General features: G+C 45.4%; 1 protein-coding gene across 3 annotated transcripts in view; it reads right to left on the minus strand.

The window, feature by feature from the left end:
• Positions 1-22,661, minus strand: part of LOC138471699 (protein crumbs homolog 2-like) — a 401,417-nt gene that overhangs the window by 34,509 nt on the left and 344,247 nt on the right. For all 3 annotated transcript variants that reach the window (XM_069609463.1, XM_069609462.1, XM_069609461.1), the window contains exons 9-10: positions 11,084-11,249; positions 1,599-2,466 (exon numbers count right to left, since the gene is read on the minus strand). In XM_069609463.1, the coding sequence (XP_069465564.1) occupies positions 1,599-2,466; positions 11,084-11,249 (1,034 nt within the window). The remainder of the gene's footprint in view (positions 1-1,598; positions 2,467-11,083; positions 11,250-22,661) is intronic.

Below are 22,661 nucleotides of genomic sequence, written 5' to 3' on the forward strand. Positions count from 1 at the left end.
GATGTCTGCAAGGGACTGTCACAAAAGATGTTGCAGTTTGTACATTTGAGTTAGCATCCTCCACTGGATGATGTCACTTTTATTAATGTGAGTAAGGACGAGCCGCAGAATGTTTCCCATTTGGTAAATATGAGCTTGGGCTACCATTTGGCTAATCGTTTGATGTAGTCAGACCCCCTTTCCTTGCCTCCTTACTCTCTCTCCTTACTTTTGCTCTGCCTCCTTGTCCCCACATTCCCACACTCTGGTGTTGGGGATTGAGGCAATAAGGGCATCAGTGGGTACACCTGCTCTGGCCTATTAGTCCAAGCACCAGATTGGCAGATCATTCTAGGTCCCACCCCTAACTCATTTGCGGTGGCTCGTGCTTGTATGAATGGTGGGGTGAGGCTATCCATGGCAGGAACGCCATCTTAGATTCAGAGGGTCCTGTCATGGCAGCCACAAGGGTTCCCTGCATCCAGTGTGCGCATGCATGAACTTCCCTATACCTCTGCTAGAGGAAGTCTGTCGTTTCTGATGCCCTTCCTATATGCGCGATCTCCTCAGGTGATCACGTTTTGCTCCTACGACCACACTCACATCCATGCTTTTTTCCTCATGAGGGCGGTCATTATCTAAGGTCATGTCAGAATTGTGGTTTGGGGGTAGGTGGGTGGCCTTGCAACAGAGGTACAGGACACGGAACAGGTCCTGGATGCTACTCTGGACACCACAGGGATGGGTGTCACAGAACAGGTGACCACTACCAGCACCCATGTTACCTCTCCCCCCTGTACCAGACCCACAGATGGAAATTCATTGCCGATGCCAGTGTGTCCATTTAGCCCAGATTTGTGGGAAAGAGTAAGAGACATTGAGACATCATTGCGATTGATTTCATTTCATAATATGGTTAATAAGATGGACAGCCATTTCATGCAGTGGATAGCATGATCAAGGGTTTGATCAGCTGTTTAATCAATTCCATAAACGGTCCAGGACATTGGGATCAAGTGCATTGCTAGATATTTCACCCAGCCAACAGAAGGATCATGGAAATTGGCAGTTACTTGATTGTAGTAAGAGGGCCAAGGCTATGGCCAGTTATTTCATCCTGTCAATGACTACTGTGGAGATGGGATGTTATTGAATAAAAGTGCGTTAGAATCAAGTACATGGACAGATGCTTAATCCAGCCACTGGCAGGCTCAATGAGGCGGTCAGGCATTTATACTCCACTTGATCTTCGTTTAAACCCACAGAAGCATGGCATTTAATCCAGACGGATCCAGGATCAAACCAGCTGTTTAATCCAGCCAATGTCAGAATCAACGGAAGGGCCACTATTTAATCAATTCAATAAAAGGATCAAGGAGTTGAGTGACTATTTAATCCGGGGGCATGAGTGTAAGAAAATGGCCAGGTTGTATCATGGAATTATTAGGGAAAGATATCCTTTTGTTGAATAAGAGCTAAGCTGCTTGGTATTTTGTACACACACCAATTTAAAGAACCTTTGCAATGTTATGTCCTCATTAAGCAATGTGATGGACAATGGGCTGTTTGTAACATTGCGCATTTCTTAGAATAGTCTGCCCAGTGTCCCCCAAACTTACTGGCAGTGAGTCCCAGCATATGAAGACGTGCACTTGCATGAATAGGTGTTAACTCCGTCCACGCATGTGCCCCCGTTCAGGCACTGGTGGTTGTGGCAGTCATCGATGTTTGCTCCACAGTTCTTTCCGGTATATCCTGGAGAACACGTGCACTGGTAATCTGCCTCCAGGTCAATGCATTGGCCATGGACGCATGGTCTGGATTTGCAGTCATCGACGTTCGACTCGCACTTCGGGCCTTCCCATGCAGGCGGGCAGGCACAACTGAAAGAGTTGAACAAGTCCTGGCACTCTCCATTGTGTAAGCAAGGGTTCACCAAGCACACATCCACCCCTCGGCACCCTGGAGAAACAGCACCAATGCTACTTTTGACAAACTGATCCCGCTGCGGGAAACTTTGGTTTTCAACATATGGAAGGTGAAGTCCACCGATGCTGATTTGTCCCAGGCAGCCGGTGAAGTTCTCAGCCAGAGCTATAAAAACCTGATCTTGCAGGAAGTTCAGGTTTCCGGCATTCCCTGGAAGTGTGATATTCTCAGAGTCATCCAACTGGGCGATCCACCGTGAGGATAAAGAAGACGCGTCTTCCATGGACAGAACAACCCGGTGCCACAGTGCGTCCGAGACAGGAGTCTCGCTCTCGAAGCGGATGCCCTCAATACTGTTACCACTCCGAATGTTCACGAGCAGGAGAAAGTTCTCAATGCTGATCTGAATGGAGTCTACTGCTCGCGTGGCACGGAACAAAATGGCTTCCCTGTCTCGCGTTCTGAATTCCAGAGAGATGGTTGTGAGGTCTTTCCTGATTGAGGTTTTCGGTGTGTACTCGACAACGCTGTGGCCAGCAAATGATGCTGTTGTCAGACCTGTGGATACAAAGACAGTAGTTACATACAACATTGGTGCTCAACGTATGAATACAAACTGACCAGGGGACACGTGACCTGCAGGGCAAAAATGAAAGGGCCAGAAGAACAAATGTATTCTTTAGAAAATCAAAGAACTTAGACTTTTGGCCAAGCTCTTATCAAGGAAAACCACCAAATTGAATAATCACAAATCTTATCAACTAAGGCCACATAGTGGTTACTTAAGAGAACATGTATACATACACCACGTGACCATAGGAATGTGGGTTACACCCTGCTGTATTGTGTTCTTCATCCAGGCACTTTTTTACATTGCCAGATGTAACATTGTCATTTTAAATCAATAATTTTACATTCCTTTTACTCTGAGGTGCTCTGTTCCAAACCAATGCTGTGTTCACTACTTAGGAAAACTGTGATTAATGAATAACCCATGAATGGAAGCATTGAGTAGAGAACATTAACCAACTAAGGCAGTTTCGCCACTGCCTGAGACTTACCAGAAAGGCTTCAATTCCCACTGCATTTAAAGGTCTGCTAAATCATGTTAAATCATGTATGTGATGAAACCTATGACAGTGTGCCTCTGTGAATGCCTGGTAGCCTCACTGGTTGAAATACTGGTTACCTGGGGGCTTCTACCGGCACCTGGCTTTGCTTCCCAACCTCAGCACCTAAGCACAGACTTGGATCTAGGGAAAATAAAGTTATCAGCAGTCTGGATAGTTATTTCTAAACGGGGGGAAAACAGCCTCAAGGACCTTGCCTCTTGAGAGTGTAGCTATTTTGGGGACACACAGACATGAACAGAATACAGGGTAGGCGTTTCACAAAGGGTAATGCAAATATGGTGGGTCAGGGAAAGCTCAGGAGTGACTTAAGTCTATTGGGGTGATGTGCGCCGAGGCGGCAGGCCGACCCTTTCGGTAACGGACCAGCGCCCCAAGTTAAGGGCATATCGCCATTGCCAATACCAACCGTGTAGTTCTCTACACGGGTACTAATGGTGTCTTTTTTAAATAGAAACATACCTTTTCTGGGTGGCCCAGCGCCATGTCCTTGGTTCACAGTCTGTTTTGAATGTTGATGTATGTGACGTCATCAACATTGACAACATTCTCTGGGAACAACTGCGCAGTGCTGTTGTTTTTTTTTAAATAAAAAAACACTCGTAGGACCCACATAGGTAACTCATGGGTGGTAAGAGATGAGGTGGAGGGTGGGGAAAGGAAGGAGGAGCGGGGAACAGAAGGGGCGCTGGCCAGCAGCACTCCATACAGTACAGCCCATGTTCGGAGCATCCTGATTGGCTAAAGTTTAATAAGAAACTGGCAGATACAAAAGCAAAACCGGAGACTAAGTAGAGTCTACAGTTCTCCAGAAACCTGTAGGCCATTAGTAACTGGGTATCTACGTAAAGTTCCTTGTTAAAAAGTTACCTCTAATAAAAAAGGATGGGTTGGTAGTTAAGTTAACCTGCAACATGTTAACCCCATAAACAGCACTTTTCTTGCATATCAATTGAGCATCAGTGATGTATTATTTGCTGTTACTCACTGCTTGGATATTTTGCTTTGTTCTGGCAGCCAGTTCAACCTTTCATATGCTTCCACGAAAGTCTAATATTTATTATTTTATTTTAAACTGAATAGGCCGGTTGCCATGCAAGATGTACTAGGCTCAGAGGCGAATATCTAGTATCTAAATGCCAATGGGCGAGGGCCATTCTTCTGAACTACCAGAGCCAGACCCAAAGGTTTGCATGGCCACCCTGCTTAATTGGGGTTAGCATCGATGATTGGCCCAAAAGCTAGACAGAGCTCAGAAACTACATGACCAACAAGAAACAGAAGGATATAGATCAGATTTAGTGTAAAAGTAACTGACTGCTAAAGAGAACAAGAACTACTATTAGAACATGCAGGTCATTATTGACCTCCTCTAAGCCATTCAGAATGGTCAGGGTGCAATCAATAACTACTGGTATTGACTGCCTTCTGAGAATTGTATCTTCAATAGCAGACCGAGAAACAGTGCAATTTACAGGCAAACATTTTTTTCAACAAGACACTTCCTCTCTGGGAGGACCTTTAATTCTTTGCCGCAACATCCTATTTAACAGACGAAAAGGAAAGCTGAAGCAAGGTCAAATGCGTTCATTTTATTATAGAGAAACTGTTAACTTTTAATTTTGGATGCTTGTGTTAAACCTTCTCCAGTTCAATCAAGTTTACAGTTAAAATACTTAATGTATGAAGGCAAACTTGTTTTCAATACTACAAAATAAAACGATATTGAATTTACTAAACCAGTTTGCCTGACTCACTCTTAAAGTGATATTTTAATTTCACCATCAAAACTCCAAACCATCGATTGCTAATACCACTATGTGCTAATAGACTTACAGACCTCGAGAAGGGTCATTATTGCTTGACATAATTACCCTTCCTCAATTTATGGCCATCAGCCTGAACCCACGATAATGACTCCCCACTCAGTCTATAAGAACACATAAGTGCTGATTCACAAACAAGATACTACGAGTAATTCTGACTTACCCGTGCCTTACTCCTAGAGAGGGCTCTTTGCTTTGACTTAACAAGGAGTTACTATGAGTAATTCTGACTTACCCGTGCCTTACTCCTAGAGAGGGCTCTTTGCTTTGACTTAACAAGGAGTTACTATGAGTAATTCTGACTTACCCGTGCCTTACTCCTAGAGAGGGCTCTTTGCTTTGACTTAACAAGGAGTTACTATGAGTTGTTCTGACTTACCCGTGCCTTACTCCTAGAGAGGGCTCTTTGCTTTGACTTAACAAGGAGTTACTACGAGTAGTTCTGACTTACCCGTGCCTTACTCCTAGAGAGGGCTCTTTGCTTTGACTTAACAAGGAGTTACTACGAGTAATTCTGACTTACCCGTGCCTTACTCCTAGAGAGGGCTCTTTGCTTTGACTTAACAAGGAGTTACTATGAGTAATTCTGACTTACCCGTGCCTTACTCCTAGAGAGGGCTCTTTGCTTTGACTTAACAAGGAGTTACTATGAGTAATTCTGACTTACCCGTGCCTTACTCCGAGAGGGCTCTTTGCTTTGACTTAACAAGGAGTTACTATGAGTAATTCTGACTTACCCGTGCCTTACTCCTAGAGAGGGCTCTTTGCTTTGACTTAACAAGGAGTTACTATGAGTAATTCTGACTTACCCGTGCCTTACTCCTAGAGAGGGCTCTTTGCTTTGACTTAACAAGGAGTTACTATGAGTAATTCTGACTTACCCGTGCCTTACTCCTAGAGAGGGCTCTTTGCTTTGACTTAACAAGGAGTTACTATGAGTAATTCTGACTTACCCGTGCCTTACTCCTAGAGAGGGCTCTTTGCTTTGACTTAACAAGGAGTTACTATGAGTAATTCTGACTTACCCGTGCCTTACTCCTAGAGAGGGCTCTTTGCTTTGACTTAACAAGGAGTTACTATGAGTAATTCTGACTTACCCGTGCCTTACTCCTAGAGAGGGCTCTTTGCTTTGACTTAACAAGGAGTTACTATGAGTAATTCTGACTTACCCGTGCCTTACTCCGAGAGAGGGCTCTTTGCTTTGACTTAACAAGGAGTTACTATGAGTAATTCTGACTTACCCGTGCCTTACTCCTAGAGAGGGCTCTTTGCTTTGACTTAACAAGGAGTTACTATGAGTAATTCTGACTTACCCGTGCCTTACTCCTAGAGAGGGCTCTTTGCTTTGACTTAACAAGGAGTTACTATGAGTAATTCTGACTTACCCGTGCCTTACTCCTAGAGAGGGCTCTTTGCTTTGACTTAACAAGGAGTTACTATGAGTAATTCTGATTTACCCGTGCCTTACTCCTAGAGAGGGCTCTTTGCTTTGACTTAACAAGGAGTTACTATGAGTAATTCTGACTTACCCGTGCCTTACTCCTAGAGAGGGCTCTTTGCTTTGACTTAACAAGGAGTTACTATGAGTAATTCTGACTTACCCGTGCCTTACTCCTAGAGAGGGCTCTTTGCTTTGACTTAACAAGGAGTTACTATGAGTAATTCTGACTTACCCGTGCCTTACTCCGAGAGGGCTCTTTGCTTTGACTTAACAAGGAGTTACTATGAGTAATTCTGACTTACCCGTGCCTTACTCCTAGAGAGGGCTCTTTGCTTTGACTTAACAAGGAGTTACTATGAGTAATTCTGACTTACCCGTGCCTTACTCCTAGAGAGGGCTCTTTGCTTTGACTTAACAAGGAGTTACTATGAGTAATTCTGACTTACCCGTGCCTTACTCCTAGAGAGGGCTCTTTGCTTTGACTTAACAAGGAGTTACTATGAGTAATTCTGACTTACCCGTGCCTTACTCCTAGAGAGGGCTCTTTGCTTTGACTTAACAAGGAGTTACTATGAGTAATTCTGACTTACCCGTGCCTTACTCCTAGAGAGGGCTCTTTGCTTTGACTTAACAAGGAGTTACTATGAGTAATTCTGACTTACCCGTGCCTTACTCCGAGAGAGGGCTCTTTGCTTTGACTTAACAAGGAGTTACTATGAGTAATTCTGACTTACCCGTGCCTTACTCCTAGAGAGGGCTCTTTGCTTTGACTTAACAAGGAGTTACTATGAGTAATTTTGACTTACCCGTGCCTTACTCCTAGAGAGGGCTCTTTGCTTTGACTTAACAAGGAGTTACTATGAGTAATTCTGACTTACCCGTGCCTTACTCCTAGAGAGGGCTCTTTGCTTTGACTTAACAAGGAGTTACTATGAGTAATTCTGATTTACCCGTGCCTTACTCCTAGAGAGGGCTCTTTGCTTTGACTTAACAAGGAGTTACTATGAGTAATTCTGACTTACCCGTGCCTTACTCCTAGAGAGGGCTCTTTGCTTTGACTTAACAAGGAGTTACTATGAGTAATTCTGACTTACCCGTGCCTTACTCCTAGAGAGGGCTCTTTGCTTTGACTTAACAAGGAGTTACTATGAGTAATTCTGACTTACCCGTGCCTTACTCCTAGAGAGGGCTCTTTGCTTTGACTTAACAAGGAGTTACTATGAGTAATTCTGACTTACCCGTGCCTTACTCCTAGAGAGGGCTCTTTGCTTTGACTTAACAAGGAGTTACTATGAGTAATTCTGACTTACCCGTGCCTTACTCCTAGAGAGGGCTCTTTGCTTTGACTTAACAAGGAGTTACTATGAGTAATTCTGACTTACCCGTGCCTTACTCCGAGAGGGCTCTTTGCTTTGACTTAACAAGGAGTTACTATGAGTAATTCTGACTTACCCGTGCCTTACTCCTAGAGAGGGCTCTTTGCTTTGACTTAACAAGGAGTTACTATGAGTAATTCTGATTTACCCGTGCCTTACTCCTAGAGAGGGCTCTTTGCTTTGACTTAACAAGGAGTTACTATGAGTAATTCTGACTTACCCGTGCCTTACTCCGAGAGGGCTCTTTGCTTTGACTTAACAAGGAGTTACTATGAGTAATTCTGACTTACCCGTGCCTTACTCCTAGAGAGGGCTCTTTGCTTTGACTTAACAAGGAGTTACTATGAGTAATTCTGACTTACCCGTGCCTTACTCCTAGAGAGGGCTCTTTGCTTTGACTTAACAAGGAGTTACTATGAGTAATTCTGACTTACCCGTGCCTTACTCCTAGAGAGGGCTCTTTGCTTTGACTTAACAAGGAGTTACTATGAGTAATTCTGACTTACCCGTGCCTTACTCCTAGAGAGGGCTCTTTGCTTTGACTTAACAAGGAGTTACTATGAGTAATTCTGACTTACCCGTGCCTTACTCCGAGAGGGCTCTTTGCTTTGACTTAACAAGGAGTTACTATGAGTAATTCTGACTTACCCGTGCCTTACTCCTAGAGAGGGCTCTTTGCTTTGACTTAACAAGGAGTTACTATGAGTAACTCTGACTTACCCGTGCCTTACTCCTAGAGAGGGCTCTTTGCTTTGACTTAACAAGGAGTTACTATGAGTAACTCTGACTTACCCGTGCCTTACTCCTAGAGAGGGCTCTTTGCTTTGACTTAACAAGGAGTTACTATGAGTAATTCTGACTTACCCGTGCCTTACTCCTAGAGAGGGCTCTTTGCTTTGACTTAACAAGGAGTTACTATGAGTAATTCTGACTTACCCGTGCCTTACTCCTAGAGAGGGCTCTTTGCTTTGACTTAACAAGGAGTTACTATGAGTAATTCTGACTTACCCGTGCCTTACTCCTAGAGAGGGCTCTTTGCTTTGACTTAACAAGGAGTTACTATGAGTAATTCTGACTTACCCGTGCCTTACTCCTAGAGAGGGCTCTTTGCTTTGACTTAACAAGGAGTTACTATGAGTAATTCTGATTTACCCGTGCCTTACTCCTAGAGAGGGCTCTTTGCTTTGACTTAACAAGGAGTTACTATGAGTAATTCTGATTTACCCTTGCCTTACTCCTAGAGAGGGCTCTTTGACTGACAAGGAACTTACAGGACAAAATCCTTGATAATCTTTGCCACCTAATTGCAGAAACACAATGTTGAAACGTTGCCGAATCTCCTACGTTTCACTTCAGGGAAATGAGTGAACAAGAAGTCAGCACCATCCTTAAATCGCTCAAACCCTCTTTCTGCAAAGGGGAAGCCTGCCCAGTACAACTCATTAAAGATTGTGCTCCTGCCCTGACCCCGTTTCTTACAGCATTCATTAATGCCTCCTTCCAGTCAGGCCATGTCCCTATTGGTCTCAAAGAAGCATGGGTACGCCCCCTCCTTAAGAAGACATCCCTTGACCCCAGCGTCCCGGGGAACTACAGACCCATCACTACAGTCCTGTTCCTACTAAAAATTCTGGCTAAAGCAGCCTACCTGCAGGTGCAGAGATTCCTCGAGATCCATAATCTCCTTGGCCTTAGGAAGTCCGGTTTCCGTCCAGGACACGACACTGAATCGGCTCTCCTAGACCTAAAAAATCAACTGGACGACTTTTTGCTACTGCTTGATTTATCAGCAGCATTTGACCTGGTGGATCATAAAACCCTTTGCCATCATCTCTCATCTGCTGCCAACTTCTCCACGAAGGCCATTGCTTAGATCACCTCGTTCCTCCAAGGAAGGTTTATGAAAGTCTTTTCTGACTCAGCCTGTGCACATCCAAGCAATATTAAATGTGGAGTCCCCTAGGACTCATGTTTATCTCCTACCCTCTGTAACCTGTTTACAAGGCCATTGTTCCACATCCTGGATGCCTTGGGCATCAAAAATACCAAATATGCTGATTATACACAGGTCATCATCCCACTAACTGGTGACTATGAGGCCGACGAAGCTACCCTGAAGTACATATACTCAACAATCCATTGCTGGATAGCTGAAAACTGGTTATGCCTGAATGGTGAGAAAACAGAGCTCCTGCTAGTTGGCTCCTTGGCTACCCTTAGGAAACTAGATATACAATACAGCTCATCCATGAATGATAACACTCCTATCACTGTCTCGAAACCTGTCAAGACCCTGGGGGTCTACCTTGAATCTGACCTCTCCATGAACGGGCAGGTCAACGCCATCGCGTCAACATCAGCCTGTCATTCTAAACTCCTTAACGCAGTCAGACCCTTTTCCTGTCGGAACAGAACTGTCTCATAATTGCAAGAGCAATAATTGGAACACAGCTCGATTATTGCAATGCCCTCTTTGTAGGGACTTCCTTAAAAAACATTACTAAACTCCAAACCGTCCAAAATAATGCCCTGACGACGGCCACTGGTATCTCCAAGAGAGAACACATCACTGAAGCCAGGGAATTGGTGCACTGGCTCCCCATTAAAGAAAGGATTGTCTTTAAGACCCTTGCTCTGACACATAAATGTGCCGACAACTTGGCACCATTATACCTTACTCAAAGAATTGCCACACCTAGCCTTCAGGAAAGCTCTAAAAACCATGATGTTTAACTAAACTAGTTCTCAAGTACCCCCCAGGGAGAAGATCACTCCCGCCCCAATATCATGCAACCTATAACAACTCTCTGTACTAATGCTCTACAAATGATATGTAGAACATGTATGCATATGCGAGAATGACCTTCAACACTCTCTACCAAGAGGGTCTTATTGCAAGCTCACTGTGACCATGAGCAAATAACTTCTCAATGTAACTAAGACGAATTCATGCAACAGCGCCCCCATGCCTTTGGGCTGTTAGTGCACTCTACAAATCCAAATAAATAAATAAATGAGTAGCTCTGAAGTAACTATGAATAACTTTGACTTGCGACTGACTTACCAGTCATACGCCTGGCATAGCTTCTTTTTGAATTGAATGGCCCTGTCCGAGAGTAACTCAGAGTTGCTCGGAGTATCTTGTTTGTGATTCACCCCCATGGGCTGTGTAATGTGCAATATATTTCCACAGGGGGCGCTGTGCTAACAATTTAGCTTTTAAGAAAAAAAACACATTTTTAATGCTGTCTGAAAGCTTAGAATTATAGGAGTATTCTGAATTGCTGAAGCGAGGCCATTCCATAGCTGTGAAGCCAGAACCGAGAATGTCCCACCGCCGATTAGCTTTCAAAAACACGGTCCCTAGAAATTGTCAACATGAATATGAGAAGCAATACTCACACATGTATCCTCCCGGAACATTCTGGCAATCGGTCCCTCTGGGGCAAGGGTGACTTTCACACCAAACCAGCTCCTCACATGTTTTCCCGGTGTAATTAGAGGTGCAGTCGCAATCAAAGTCATTCCAGGTGACGGTGCAGTTGCCACCATTTTTACAAGGTCCAGACTTAAAGAAAGAGAAACATTTGTTTTTCAATTACCACATTTACATTTGAACGTTATTTTAAAACCTTTTATTTGACCCAGTGCCTGTAATGTGGCAGCAATCTACGCTTGCTCAGCCCCCCACCCTCGCTCCTGTGAGCTATGAATATCCAAGAATATCTCTTTAAATATTCAATGACCCACGAATATTTGTGAGTCTCTTTGGGGGCGGGCACATTTGCAGGAACCTCTCCACCCATTGTCCCTCCCAGAGCAGCCTAAAAGTTCCCAGCACACTTTTCCCATCCTATGCTCCTCCAAATAATTATTTTGCATTTCTGAAGCAAGAGCAGCAGGTCATGACACAGTAAATATGAGTTAAACATACACACCAAACACAGAAATAGGAAAATGTTTTTGGTCAGCGCCTGGTGACCATGTACATGGCATAGGGTGACCAGATTAAAAAAACAAAAAACTGACAGGTCATGGAAATAGATGTAGGACTAAAGTAAATACAAATATACTAGTCCTACTTCTATGTTGCTGGCATGTTGCGGGGGGCGTGCTCACAGGCACAATCCTCTCATTGGAGGAGAGCGCCAGGGAAGGGGGAGGAAATGGGGGCATGAAAAGCATTTTACGCCCCAATTCGCTCAGGAAGAGTTGCGCCGGGACCCGATTTCGGGATTTCGAAATCGGGTCCCAGCAAAAACCGGGACCGTAGCCACCCACCCTTGGAAACCTGGGACAAGGTTTATAAAATCAAAAAACTCCAGGGAACCTGAGGCGAAGGGTGATTTCCCTGGACTGTCCCGGGAAAACCGGGACATCTGGTCACCCTAACATGGCAGCTGTACGCAGTATAAATCAACTTAACATAGCATAACATGTCTGGTGCAGGTGTCTATTTAAAGTGCCAGTGCCTTCTCGTTTTAGAAATAGACAAACATTTGTTTCTGTTTTTCACAAGATTATCATGCGCTAAAAATACACATTTGATTTCTGTTGGCGTGAAGAGGTCCACTCGGCCCAGGAATAGAAAATCTTTAAAAGTTCGAGGCAGCTCAAACCACCCAAAAATTCAAGTTGTTTGCCCTTTCCTCTAACGCCGTCGCTCAAGCCATGTATATTTTTTATTGTAAATTTACTAAGCAGAACATGGGGGGACCGTGCCTTTGTGTGCCTTTATGTGACTCTATGTGACAGGATAAAGTCGCCTTTAGCACGTATGATGTTTGTATGGCAAATGTGTCAAACATAAGACCCTTCAATTATGATTTTCCAGGTAAAAACTTTGGAGAATTAGAAGTGGTGCTGATTACAAGGACGAGGAAAAGGGGAAACATAAGTACATTGAAAGGTAAGGATGAGGGAAGATGTTAAGGTTGAGAGGGTTACAGTAAAGGTAAACGGGCAAGCGACAGGCTGCAACCATGAGTCAGGCAATAACAGTAAATAACAGGCAGTTACTCATATAATAACAGGCAGTAACTCAAATAATATCAGGTAGTTATTCAAATACTGTCTGTTTTCACCAACCAGCTGATTTTAACTCATGAGGTATTTTCCTCAGGCAGAATAATACTAGTAATTATTATTATTTGGTTTTTATATAGCACTTTTCCTAAAGTGTAGGAAATAAAACATTTGTGTATCCTATTTATTACCAAACTGAACCTGGAATTCATCCATAGATTGCGGAAAAATTAAAGGCTGACCTGCAGATCACACACATATCTCAGCAGTGAGAGCACAACCTGATGAGCTATCTTACTTGGAATTTGTGTTGGATGGCATGTATTGTAAATACTGCATGATTATGAAGTCAAATACCTGCAAATCAATTCAACAGTTTTAAGCTCCACCCACATCCCCCAACGCTGCAGTAATCAGCGTGTCCTTTATCTGTAGGAATGTACAAACATTTCTGTTCAATTTCAGAGGCAACTTGTGTTGAGGGTCGCTGACAGCATGGGGATCCCAGATGCACACTTTGTGACTACATTTGCAATTTAATAAAGAGAAGGGCCACCACTGACCCTCATGTGCATTGCAACACAGGTACAGTGGAGGTGTGATCCCTAATGTAGCAATCTATTGACATACCGCAAACAGGGATCACACATGAGAAACACATGACATGCAGTCTTTCTAAAATACTATAAGCGGTGTTTCCAAAAATGTTACAGCCAGTAGGGAGGTAAAGCCCCATTCTTGCGGAGAGTCTCCCAGTTCCACGAGATTGTTTGAAAAAATCCACATACTCGTAATGGGGGCCAACGGCTTCAATTATGGGTCAAAAAGAAGGGGACATAAGTAAATAAGGAGGTATTGGGGTGTCACCTAAGTTAAAATCAGGGAATCTAAGGTTAAAAAGGCAAAGGAATGGAAAAGGGCTGACAAAGTAGGAGGGGAAAGTAGGTGATAGGAAGCAAAGAGTGAGAGGTAGGGGTAGGTGGGGTGAGGAAGAGTGTTTAACCCCCAAAAAGGTAGCATGCAAGAAAAAGAGGAAAAATACACGGAATGTAACCAACTAGGCAGAAAAGAATAGTAAGAACAAAATTAGGACTAAGGACTTTGTGAAAACACTAATTACATGGAACACTTGTAATAAATGGCAACTAAGCCAGTAGGTTATCTCACCCAGTTAAGCGATCACGGGTCATATCTGTGTGTGATCTGGAGGTCTCAGGTTCGAATCCTGGCACCGCCAACTCAGCCTTTCACAGTTCAGAGAGCATTAAATGAGTACCAAGTTCAATTGGGTAATACTAAACAGTGCTTTGGCGAAAGCGCTATAGAAGTAACACATTATTATTATTAACATTAAACATGTTCCAAAGACAATTTTGACCAGTTTTACCAGTCAAATGATATTAGTTTGTAAATATTTTGGACTAGCAGAAGTACCCGTTCCCCGAACGGGTTCTGTAGACAGACATGATAGCACTGATCCTGTAGGTCGTTGTTCCGATTCGCTTATCGCTTGATGTGCTTCGTACCCTGAAGTAAACCGCACTGAGAATGGGCGTGTGTGGCTGGCTGACATACCCCACAGCAGACGCAGACGTTGGGGCGGGGGGGAAGCAGGTTGCTGCATACTGGCACCTTCTGTGCTCTCTCCTTACCTGTCGCCTCACCCTGGTGTGGTGCAGTTCATTGTGGTGCATTGCGGTGCAAATATCTTGGAAACTGTGCATCCTAGGGCCTGTACCTAGAGTTTTGTTCCTCGTGTCGGGACCCGTCCTTCTACGGCCACATTGATGTTTTGCAGATTTCAGGCAACTGTCTCATGTGTGGTGGTGCTGAAATCCGAGGAAAGGGGTGGGATGTCTAAATTTCATGTAGCCAGTAATGTCTGGAGGGTCCAAACAGGTAACTATGCAACATATTGTGCAGATTGGTGAAACCGTGTGGAATTGTATAAGGAACAATGCTTTGCCACAAACAAATGTTAACTTTTTCCTGAAATCCGGGCAAAGGGCTGGAGTATACAAATGTCATATAGCCATTAATGTCCGGAGGGTCCTAACAGGCAACTATGCAACATTTGGTGCAGATTGATGAAATGGTGTGGAATTGTATAAGGAACAACGCTTTGCCACAACTCCTGCTACACACAAACACATTTTGACTTTTATATATATGTCCATGGAAAATGGCCTTGACACCAGACCCAATGTGCCACCCACAAACTGTGGCACGGAAGAGAACCCCGGTGAGCACTAGTGTAGGCTTGGGAGCATTCTGGTCATATGAAGAGGGTTCAGGATGTGGGCCGACTGAGCCGGCACTCATAGCTTGCCTCTCCTTGCTTGGCAAGGGACAGAGTGCAGCCTCCAGGTATTCAGTTTAGCGACATGTGAAGACTTGGGTGCAGGGGGGGCTTGAATGCAGGATGTGGGGGAACCTCAGGAGAGGTTTCCTGCCAGATTGGGAGACATGGGGTGACATGTGCAGACCTGGGGACAAAATAACAGAAGCATCATGAGCAATACTGGCTTGCCCAGCTCCACAATACTTCTCTTTGTGTGTCACAGTGCATAACAATTGTCTGGCAATCTATCATTGTTTTCCAATCTGCAACGTTTAACCAGTGAAATAAAGCGTTCCCAAAATTTTGCCTAAAAACATCCTGTGCGAAAAACAGATTTCGGAGGAAAGAAAGCCATCTGCTAGTCTTGTCAAGCTTAAATTAAATCCATCGAGATGTTTTAATTAGTCCAAACGTGAAATCTTGATTGTGAGGGTGGCCCTTTGTTTTGCGCGATGCTCAGGTGTCTGGAGCATCCTGAGTGCTAGTCTTGCTTGAAAGTTAAGAACATCTAGTCTAACTGCATATCGAAGCCATTAAGCCTTACTGAAAAACATCACTAGTGCTGTCGCTATCAAATCACCATTGTTCACCCATCATAGGACTATCAACATGGTTTCCAGGGTATGTATCAGTGGCATACATTCTCCATGTTCTGGCTCCCTTGTGCATGGGAAGAAAGTGGGCAAAGTTTGAAATTAGTACATTGAAAGGTTGGCAGTTCCATTGCAGCCAATGCAGAGGCAGAAGGCAATAATGGCTGGTTTGAGGGCTTTGACGCAACAATCCAATGTTTCTCCTTTGTTTCTCACAGTTTTAAAGAGAACATTCTTTCCTCATTGGTTGGATTGTTCTAACAGCAAATATTCCCCCCTCCTCGGGCCATTACCTGGCCTCGTTAAATGCCCTTGGTTCACTCTGGCCTTTAGCCAGGGCCATTGCCATCTGGTGATAGCCTCAGAATGTGACATAATTATGGTGTTAGTAGCCCTTTCCATGGACTGTACTGAGTAGAGGGGTGTCGGCCCGGGCACCCAAGTTACAGGCCCGGGTGAAGCGAGGGCTTTTAACGAGGGCACCGGTGCGTTACCCCCGGTATAGCCCGTGGAACAGGTTGTTAGCACCATTAGCACCTCAGGTTGCCAATCTGGTGACGTGGGGTGCTGAGAGCAAAATCTTTTCTATGAATGAACGGGACGCCCCATAGTGTCCGGTTCATTCATTGAAAAGACTGTGTAGGGATGGCCGCTGCAGAGCTGGAAGACGGGGCTCCAAGTGGAGCCCCTCATCCATTTCCATGACGGCAGGAAGGAGGAAGTCGGAGAAGCAGCAGCGGCGGGCTGCCACCGTCACGGCCATCAGGGAATTGGATGTGGGAGGGATGGGGAACAATTTGTTAAGGGAAGGGAGGGTGGGGGAAGCAACCAACAGGTTGCTCAGAACGTGGTCTTGATTCGTTGGATCCAGCCCACGATCGAGCAACCTGATTAGCTGCAGCCCCCATCCCCAGGTGCTGATGCTTAGGCACCTTAGAAGATTGGAATGTTGGCAGTTGCATTGTAAGCAATGCAGTGGCAGAGGGCAGATCACAAGTCTCATCCCCCATTTCTCATGGCATGGAAAGAGCTTCATTAAAAGGATGTTTCTGTTGTTGGCTGCATTGCTTGTTACTCATAGCAGTGAAACTAATGCATTGTTGTTGGCTGCATGGCTGCATTGCGTGTTACTCACAGGAGTGGAGCTAATGCATTGTTGAGAGGCAGATGAATGCGTCATCCATAGCGTCTGCCCCTCCCCCAGTTCGGAGAAGCAGAAAACACATTCCCACCTGAGCTAAAAATAATTGTGGTAGAACTTCCCACTGATGCCTCGGGGTGTGTGGGATATGCAGCAGCAGGCATTAGCACTAATGCTTCAGGGTGAGTGGGATATGCAGCAGGCATTAGCACTGAGGGCTCAGGGTGTGTGGGATATGCAGCAGAAGGCATTAGCACTGAGGGCTCAGGGCGAGTGGGATATGCAGCAGCAGGCATTAGCACTGAGGGCTCAGGGTGTGTGGGATATGCAGCAGTGGGCATTAGCACTGAGGCCTCAGGGTGAGTAGGATATGCAGCAGCAGGGATTAGCACTGAGGCCTCAGGGTGTGTGGGATATGCAGCAGAAGGCATTAGCACTGAGGGCTCAGGGCGAGTGGGATATGCAGCAGCAGGCATTAGCATTAATGCTTCAGGGTGAGTGGGATATGCAGCCGCAGGCATTAGCACTGAGGGCTCAGGGTGTGTGGGATATGCAGCAGCAGCATTAGCACTGAGGGCTCAGGGTGTGTGGGATATGCAGCAGCAGGCATTAGCACTGAGGGCTCAGGGTGTGTGGGATATGCAGCAGTAGGCATTAGCACTGAGGCCTCAGGGTGAGTGGGATATGCAGCAGCAGGCATTAGCACTGAGGGCTCAGGGTGTGTGGGATATGCAGCAGCAGGCATTAGCACTAGTCCTCCAGGGTGAGAGGGATATGCAGCAGCAGGCATTAGTGCTGAGGGCTCAGGGTGTGTAGGATAGGCAGCAGCAGGCATTAGCACTGGGGGCTCAGGGTGTGTGGGATATGCAGCAGCAGGCATTAGCACTGAGGGCTCAGGGTGTGTGGGATATGCAGAAGCAGGCATTAGCACTGAGGGTTCAGGGTGTGTGGGATATGCAGCAGTAGGCATTAGCACTGAGGGCTCAGGGCGAGTGGAATATGCAGCAGCAGGCCTTAGCACTAATGCTTCAGGGTGAGTGGGATATGCAGTAGCAGACATTAGCGCTGAGGGCTCAGGGTGTGTAGGATGTGCAGTAGCAGGCATTAGCACTGAGGGCTCAAGGTGTGTGGGATATGCAGCAGCAGTCATTAGCACCGAGGGCTCAGTGTGTGTGGGATATGCAGCAGCAGGCATTAGCACTGAGGGCTCAGGGTGTGTGGGATATGCAGCAACAGGCATTAGCACTAATGCTTCAGGGTGAGTGGGATATGCAGCAGCAGGCATTAGCACCAAGGGCTCATGGTGTGTGGGATATGCAGCAACAGGCATTAGCACTAATGCTTCAGGGTGTGTAGGATATGCAGCAGCTGGCATTAGCTCTGAGGGCTCAGCGTGAGTGGGATATGCAGCAGCAGGCATTAGCACCAAGGGCTCATGGTGTGTGGGATATGCAGCAGCTGGCAATAACACTGAGGGTGTTGCTATTTCTGGAAAGGATCCGGGGCTATGCTAATGTCGGGAGCCGAGGCTAGCTAGCCTTTTGGTTGTAGCCCCTGAGCTTCTATCCAGGGCTACAACCAACAGACCCAGGGTTATAGCCCCATCAGCCCCCTCCAAACCCCCCAGCAACGCCTCTGGGGTTCGCCTGCATGGCGAACCACAGCAACAAGGATCCAAGCCGTTGGTGATAGGGAGATGCTTCAGCAGAGAGGTGCCGGGCAGCTGTGCCGTGCAGAAAGTGCAGGCACTTCAGGAGCTGAGAGCCACTCCATTGGTTGGACCATGCTGCGATACGCAGCTAGGGGTTCATGGCAAGGATGATGGGAAGACATGAGGGCTGTGGCAGATGCACACCGAAGATGAGGTGTAAACATGGGAGGGGAGGGTATATAACTACAGCTGATGGCTGAGGCATGGCTATGAGGAGGAGGGAAAGACATGTGGGCCTGATGCGGAGAGACCAATCTTCACCCAATGGTACTGTAGCCTATATTCTAACACTATCAGCATGCATGTTATTCTCATGCGAGTTTGTATATTGTTGGGCACGGGCAACTCGGGTATTATGCAGCTATGTGGACCTCTGCATGGCTAAGCCCACTAGCATAATAATCAGCTTCTTAATGAGACCACTATTCAGACTCCTCTACCCACTGTTGCTTGATACACTCAACCATGTACTATTTCTTGGAACCCTTACATTGATACTTTGAATTGTGATATTCATGTTAAAGCATTGGTAGCCACACCAAGGAATGCTTAATTGCGTAATCTATTGCCAGGATACTCGGTGTGTGTGTGTGCACCTAATGCCACTTCCTCTGATGCCACTGGGGAGGTGGTTTGATATCTCTTCTTGCGGTGTCGTCACAGGGCTAAATGGTATATGATGTTTCTTACACTATGATATGCTTTTGGTCACAGGGTGATGACATCACCTTATGAGTTTCTGATTCAGCTTAAGTTCATTCAAATTTGCAGTGATTTTCACATTTGAGCACAGTCATAAACACAGTGCATTCAAGTGTGATGAAAGTGATACCGATCAGGTAGTCGACCTTATGCACAAATTAATCCACTTCAATGATCTCTCAAGAAATTCCAAATCAGGACCTGATGTTTGTTAGTTTTTTAGTATGTTTTACCCGCAAACAGTTATACGTTGTATGTATGGTCACAGGAAGTTGTATAGGGCATATCAAAATTCGAAGTATCAGTGTGGTAAAGGTACATGCTTTTATCTTGCGTGTCTTCCATTTCACATTTTTCAACATACTTGAAGGTGAACTTGAGTTGAGATGTAATCTAAACCCAAAGTTTAGCAGTTTGCTTAAATTAAAGTCCTGATGAAGCTCTAACACCCACATAGGGACCGAAACAGTGAGGCTTTATACAAGCAGAGTAGTTAACATTCATCTGAAGAATGCAAAGAAACTGGCTGTACTAAATGAAGGATATTTATATGTTTTTGTATATGTAACTTTTTACATTACTTTTTCGTTTTTGGACAGATTGTTTTTTGTCATTACACCTATGCGCATGTCTGCATAACTAGGAAAAAGGGGTTCCTGGTTATTTTGCAGTTCTGATTTTTGGAAAATTAGATTCTCCACGCTCTTTGCAGTTCAAACAGTGCAGGTTTATTTATTAGTTAAGTGTGGACTCATAGTCCTAGTAGTTGTCAGCCGACACGTGTTTCGACCTTGTGGGTCTTTATCAAGGCTGCATTTTTTAAAAAAAATTACACACATATCCAGAAGTTTGTTTGATATGAGCGACATGTGTGAGAAGTGACCAGTGGGTGCAGAGTGTCACACAGTGGTTTTGTGTCCAAATCGAGTGCATACATTGTGTATGCAATAGTCCATTAAATGCATTGCAAACATTAAGTCTAGGGCCCAGTCTCTTCTACCTGTCTGCATAACTACTCTATGTGGGGGTTGAAAATTGTATTTGGAAATGGAATAGCAGCTGCAAACAGGTAGTGGTTTCTGTTTGTTAATCGTGGAAGCTTTTATTTTCAAGTATAGTAAAGAAGTGCATAACATCCATATTACAATTTCTAGTTAGTAGACATTATGGCATGTCACCGATGTGACCCACTGTTTAGGAAAGGGGATTTACACGTCTTATATTGAATGCAAAGTCCACCAAGTTTTTCTGATTTCTGACCTCTAGGTCTGCAAATGCATACTAAACGGGAGCACAAATACAAATTGAGATTTTTGAATGTTGCTTTCAAAAATAGAAAGCAATCTGAAAACCAACCCTTAAAAGCCACCATTAAAGAAGAGAGATGACGAACTCAGGTTAGGTTTACACTCGGTCCAGTTTTTTATATAGTGCTTCACGGTAACCATTTAGCCGGCTTCTAAGCACTCCCAAATTTGGGAAGAACTAAAAATGGTAACTGAGGCACAGCGTGGTCAGTTTGCACCTCCTGGATTCCAACTCAGGTCTCCTGATTTCAGAATTGTCCCCTTAGCCCTACAACCCCACCTCCTTCCATCTAAACTGAGCATTCTATTAAATGTGCCCACTACAGTATGTTGGCTATGTTGGCATATCTAATAAGCAGTACAGTGTACAGCATCAGAAATGGGTTTCTGGGTATCTCCCTCCATAGACTATGCAGGAGAAACTCTGATAGAATGGCACAGAGGGGTAATGGGCAGGCAGAGGATTAATTGGACAGGACTGTGGGCGTTATATCACGAAAGGCTGAGTCCATGCTGCGACAGTGTCATTTAATCACCTGTTCATCGCAATTAGAGTTTCAAAGCAGAGCCCTTGCTGCCAATTCTTGCAGGTTTGACAGCATGCTCATTAATTAAGGTGTATTGGCATGCAGTGCCAGCTCAGAAAGGTAAACCATTTAGCGCGGCGTCTCACGGATGCAGGTGAAGCGAAAGCTGCGATTCGCAATGAGGTGACGGAATAGAGTCCCCTAGACCAGTGCTCAGTTCTGGGGTAATAGTGACAGTTTCATGGTGGTAGGTAGGAGTAGAAAGCATTATGTCATGGCCCGTGTAGGTTGCTGGCATCGCCGTGACGCAGAGGTTGGCCTCGAGGATCGCCGGTGCCAGTGGGGCAAGGTGAGGGGACATGGACTATGGACCAACATGCACTGCGCGCAGCACATCTGGTCTGCATGCACCAACGCAACAGCCAAGCTACCTTGCATTTTCCCTTTCTCCCCACTCACCTAGCCCATCGCCCTCTCTTCCATTTCCACCTCAGCTCCTGGAGACATACCCAAAGACACTGAGCAATAGGAGATCTGGGTCGCTATTATGGTGTGTTTGCGCACGCACAAATACGGCTTGCGCGTGCGCAAACACATTTGCACCAGTGCAGATGCAGGGTAAGTGTATTTGCACTGGTGCTAATGGGTTGGGACTGCGCATGTGCAAGCAGCGTTTGCCGTCTACTTTCTGTATTCTTAAATAATGTTGATTTTCTATAAAATCTTATGTTAAGAATAGATGTTAGTGCTTGGGAGTAATGTCAGCAAAGCAAAAATACACTCTGCACAGTTCCATGAATCAGTGGTTGTGTCGGCAGTGCAAAGTCACTTCGAACCGGGCAAATATTCCATGAATCAGGCCCTAACTCTGTATGTTTGGGAACATGTATAAGGGCACATTAGGGTGCGCAAGAAGATATTGAAAGCATAAGGGGCGATGGATGATGGGGACAAAGCTGCAGTTTGCATCTCATGTGGAGGTGGCATTTGCTGCACGGCATGGGCCGGCTACTTGTCCCCAAAGTTGGTGTCTGGACCGTAGGTCTTTATTCCTTCCCAAGAGGCGAGATATTGAATCAAGTCATGCCTGCAAAGAAACTAGCCACAACTTATTGGCATTACATAAAGGACTATTATATCCCAATAACACCAGACTTCTTTTCATGATCATTCTGGGACATTTTGGGCTGGGAGGATAGCTCAGGGTCAACACACTCTTCTTGGAAACAAGACAGCGCTGAGCAGCACAGGTTCGATGCACAGCCCTGCGCTTAGAGGCTGGAGTCCGGCATGAAGCGCTTTACAAAAAAAAAAGTCAATGGGCCTCATTATAAGTTTGCCGGTCCGGAAACAATGGTACCGGTAAGCTTGCCGGTTCCGTTGTTTCCGGATCGGCAAACTACGAGTTCTGCGAGCGGGTGCCGTTCAGCCCCCCAAGTCTGAGGCAGAACGGCAGGTGCGCGCAGACCTTGACGAATGCACCGGCACCATTCATAAATGGTGCCGGTGCATCCGGCCTCCTCATTCCCATGGATTCCAATGCGACTCAAATGGGAATGGGGACTAATATTTTCCGGCGCCCGGGATTTGGGCAATTACCGGGTCCGCCGGGGCTGTAATGCCCCGGTAATTG

This window comes from Ambystoma mexicanum, chromosome 8, assembly GCF_040938575.1.
Source record: "Ambystoma mexicanum isolate Mex_15411 chromosome 8, UKY_AmexF1_1, whole genome shotgun sequence".
NCBI classification, from domain to species: Eukaryota; Metazoa; Chordata; class Amphibia; order Caudata; family Ambystomatidae; genus Ambystoma; species Ambystoma mexicanum.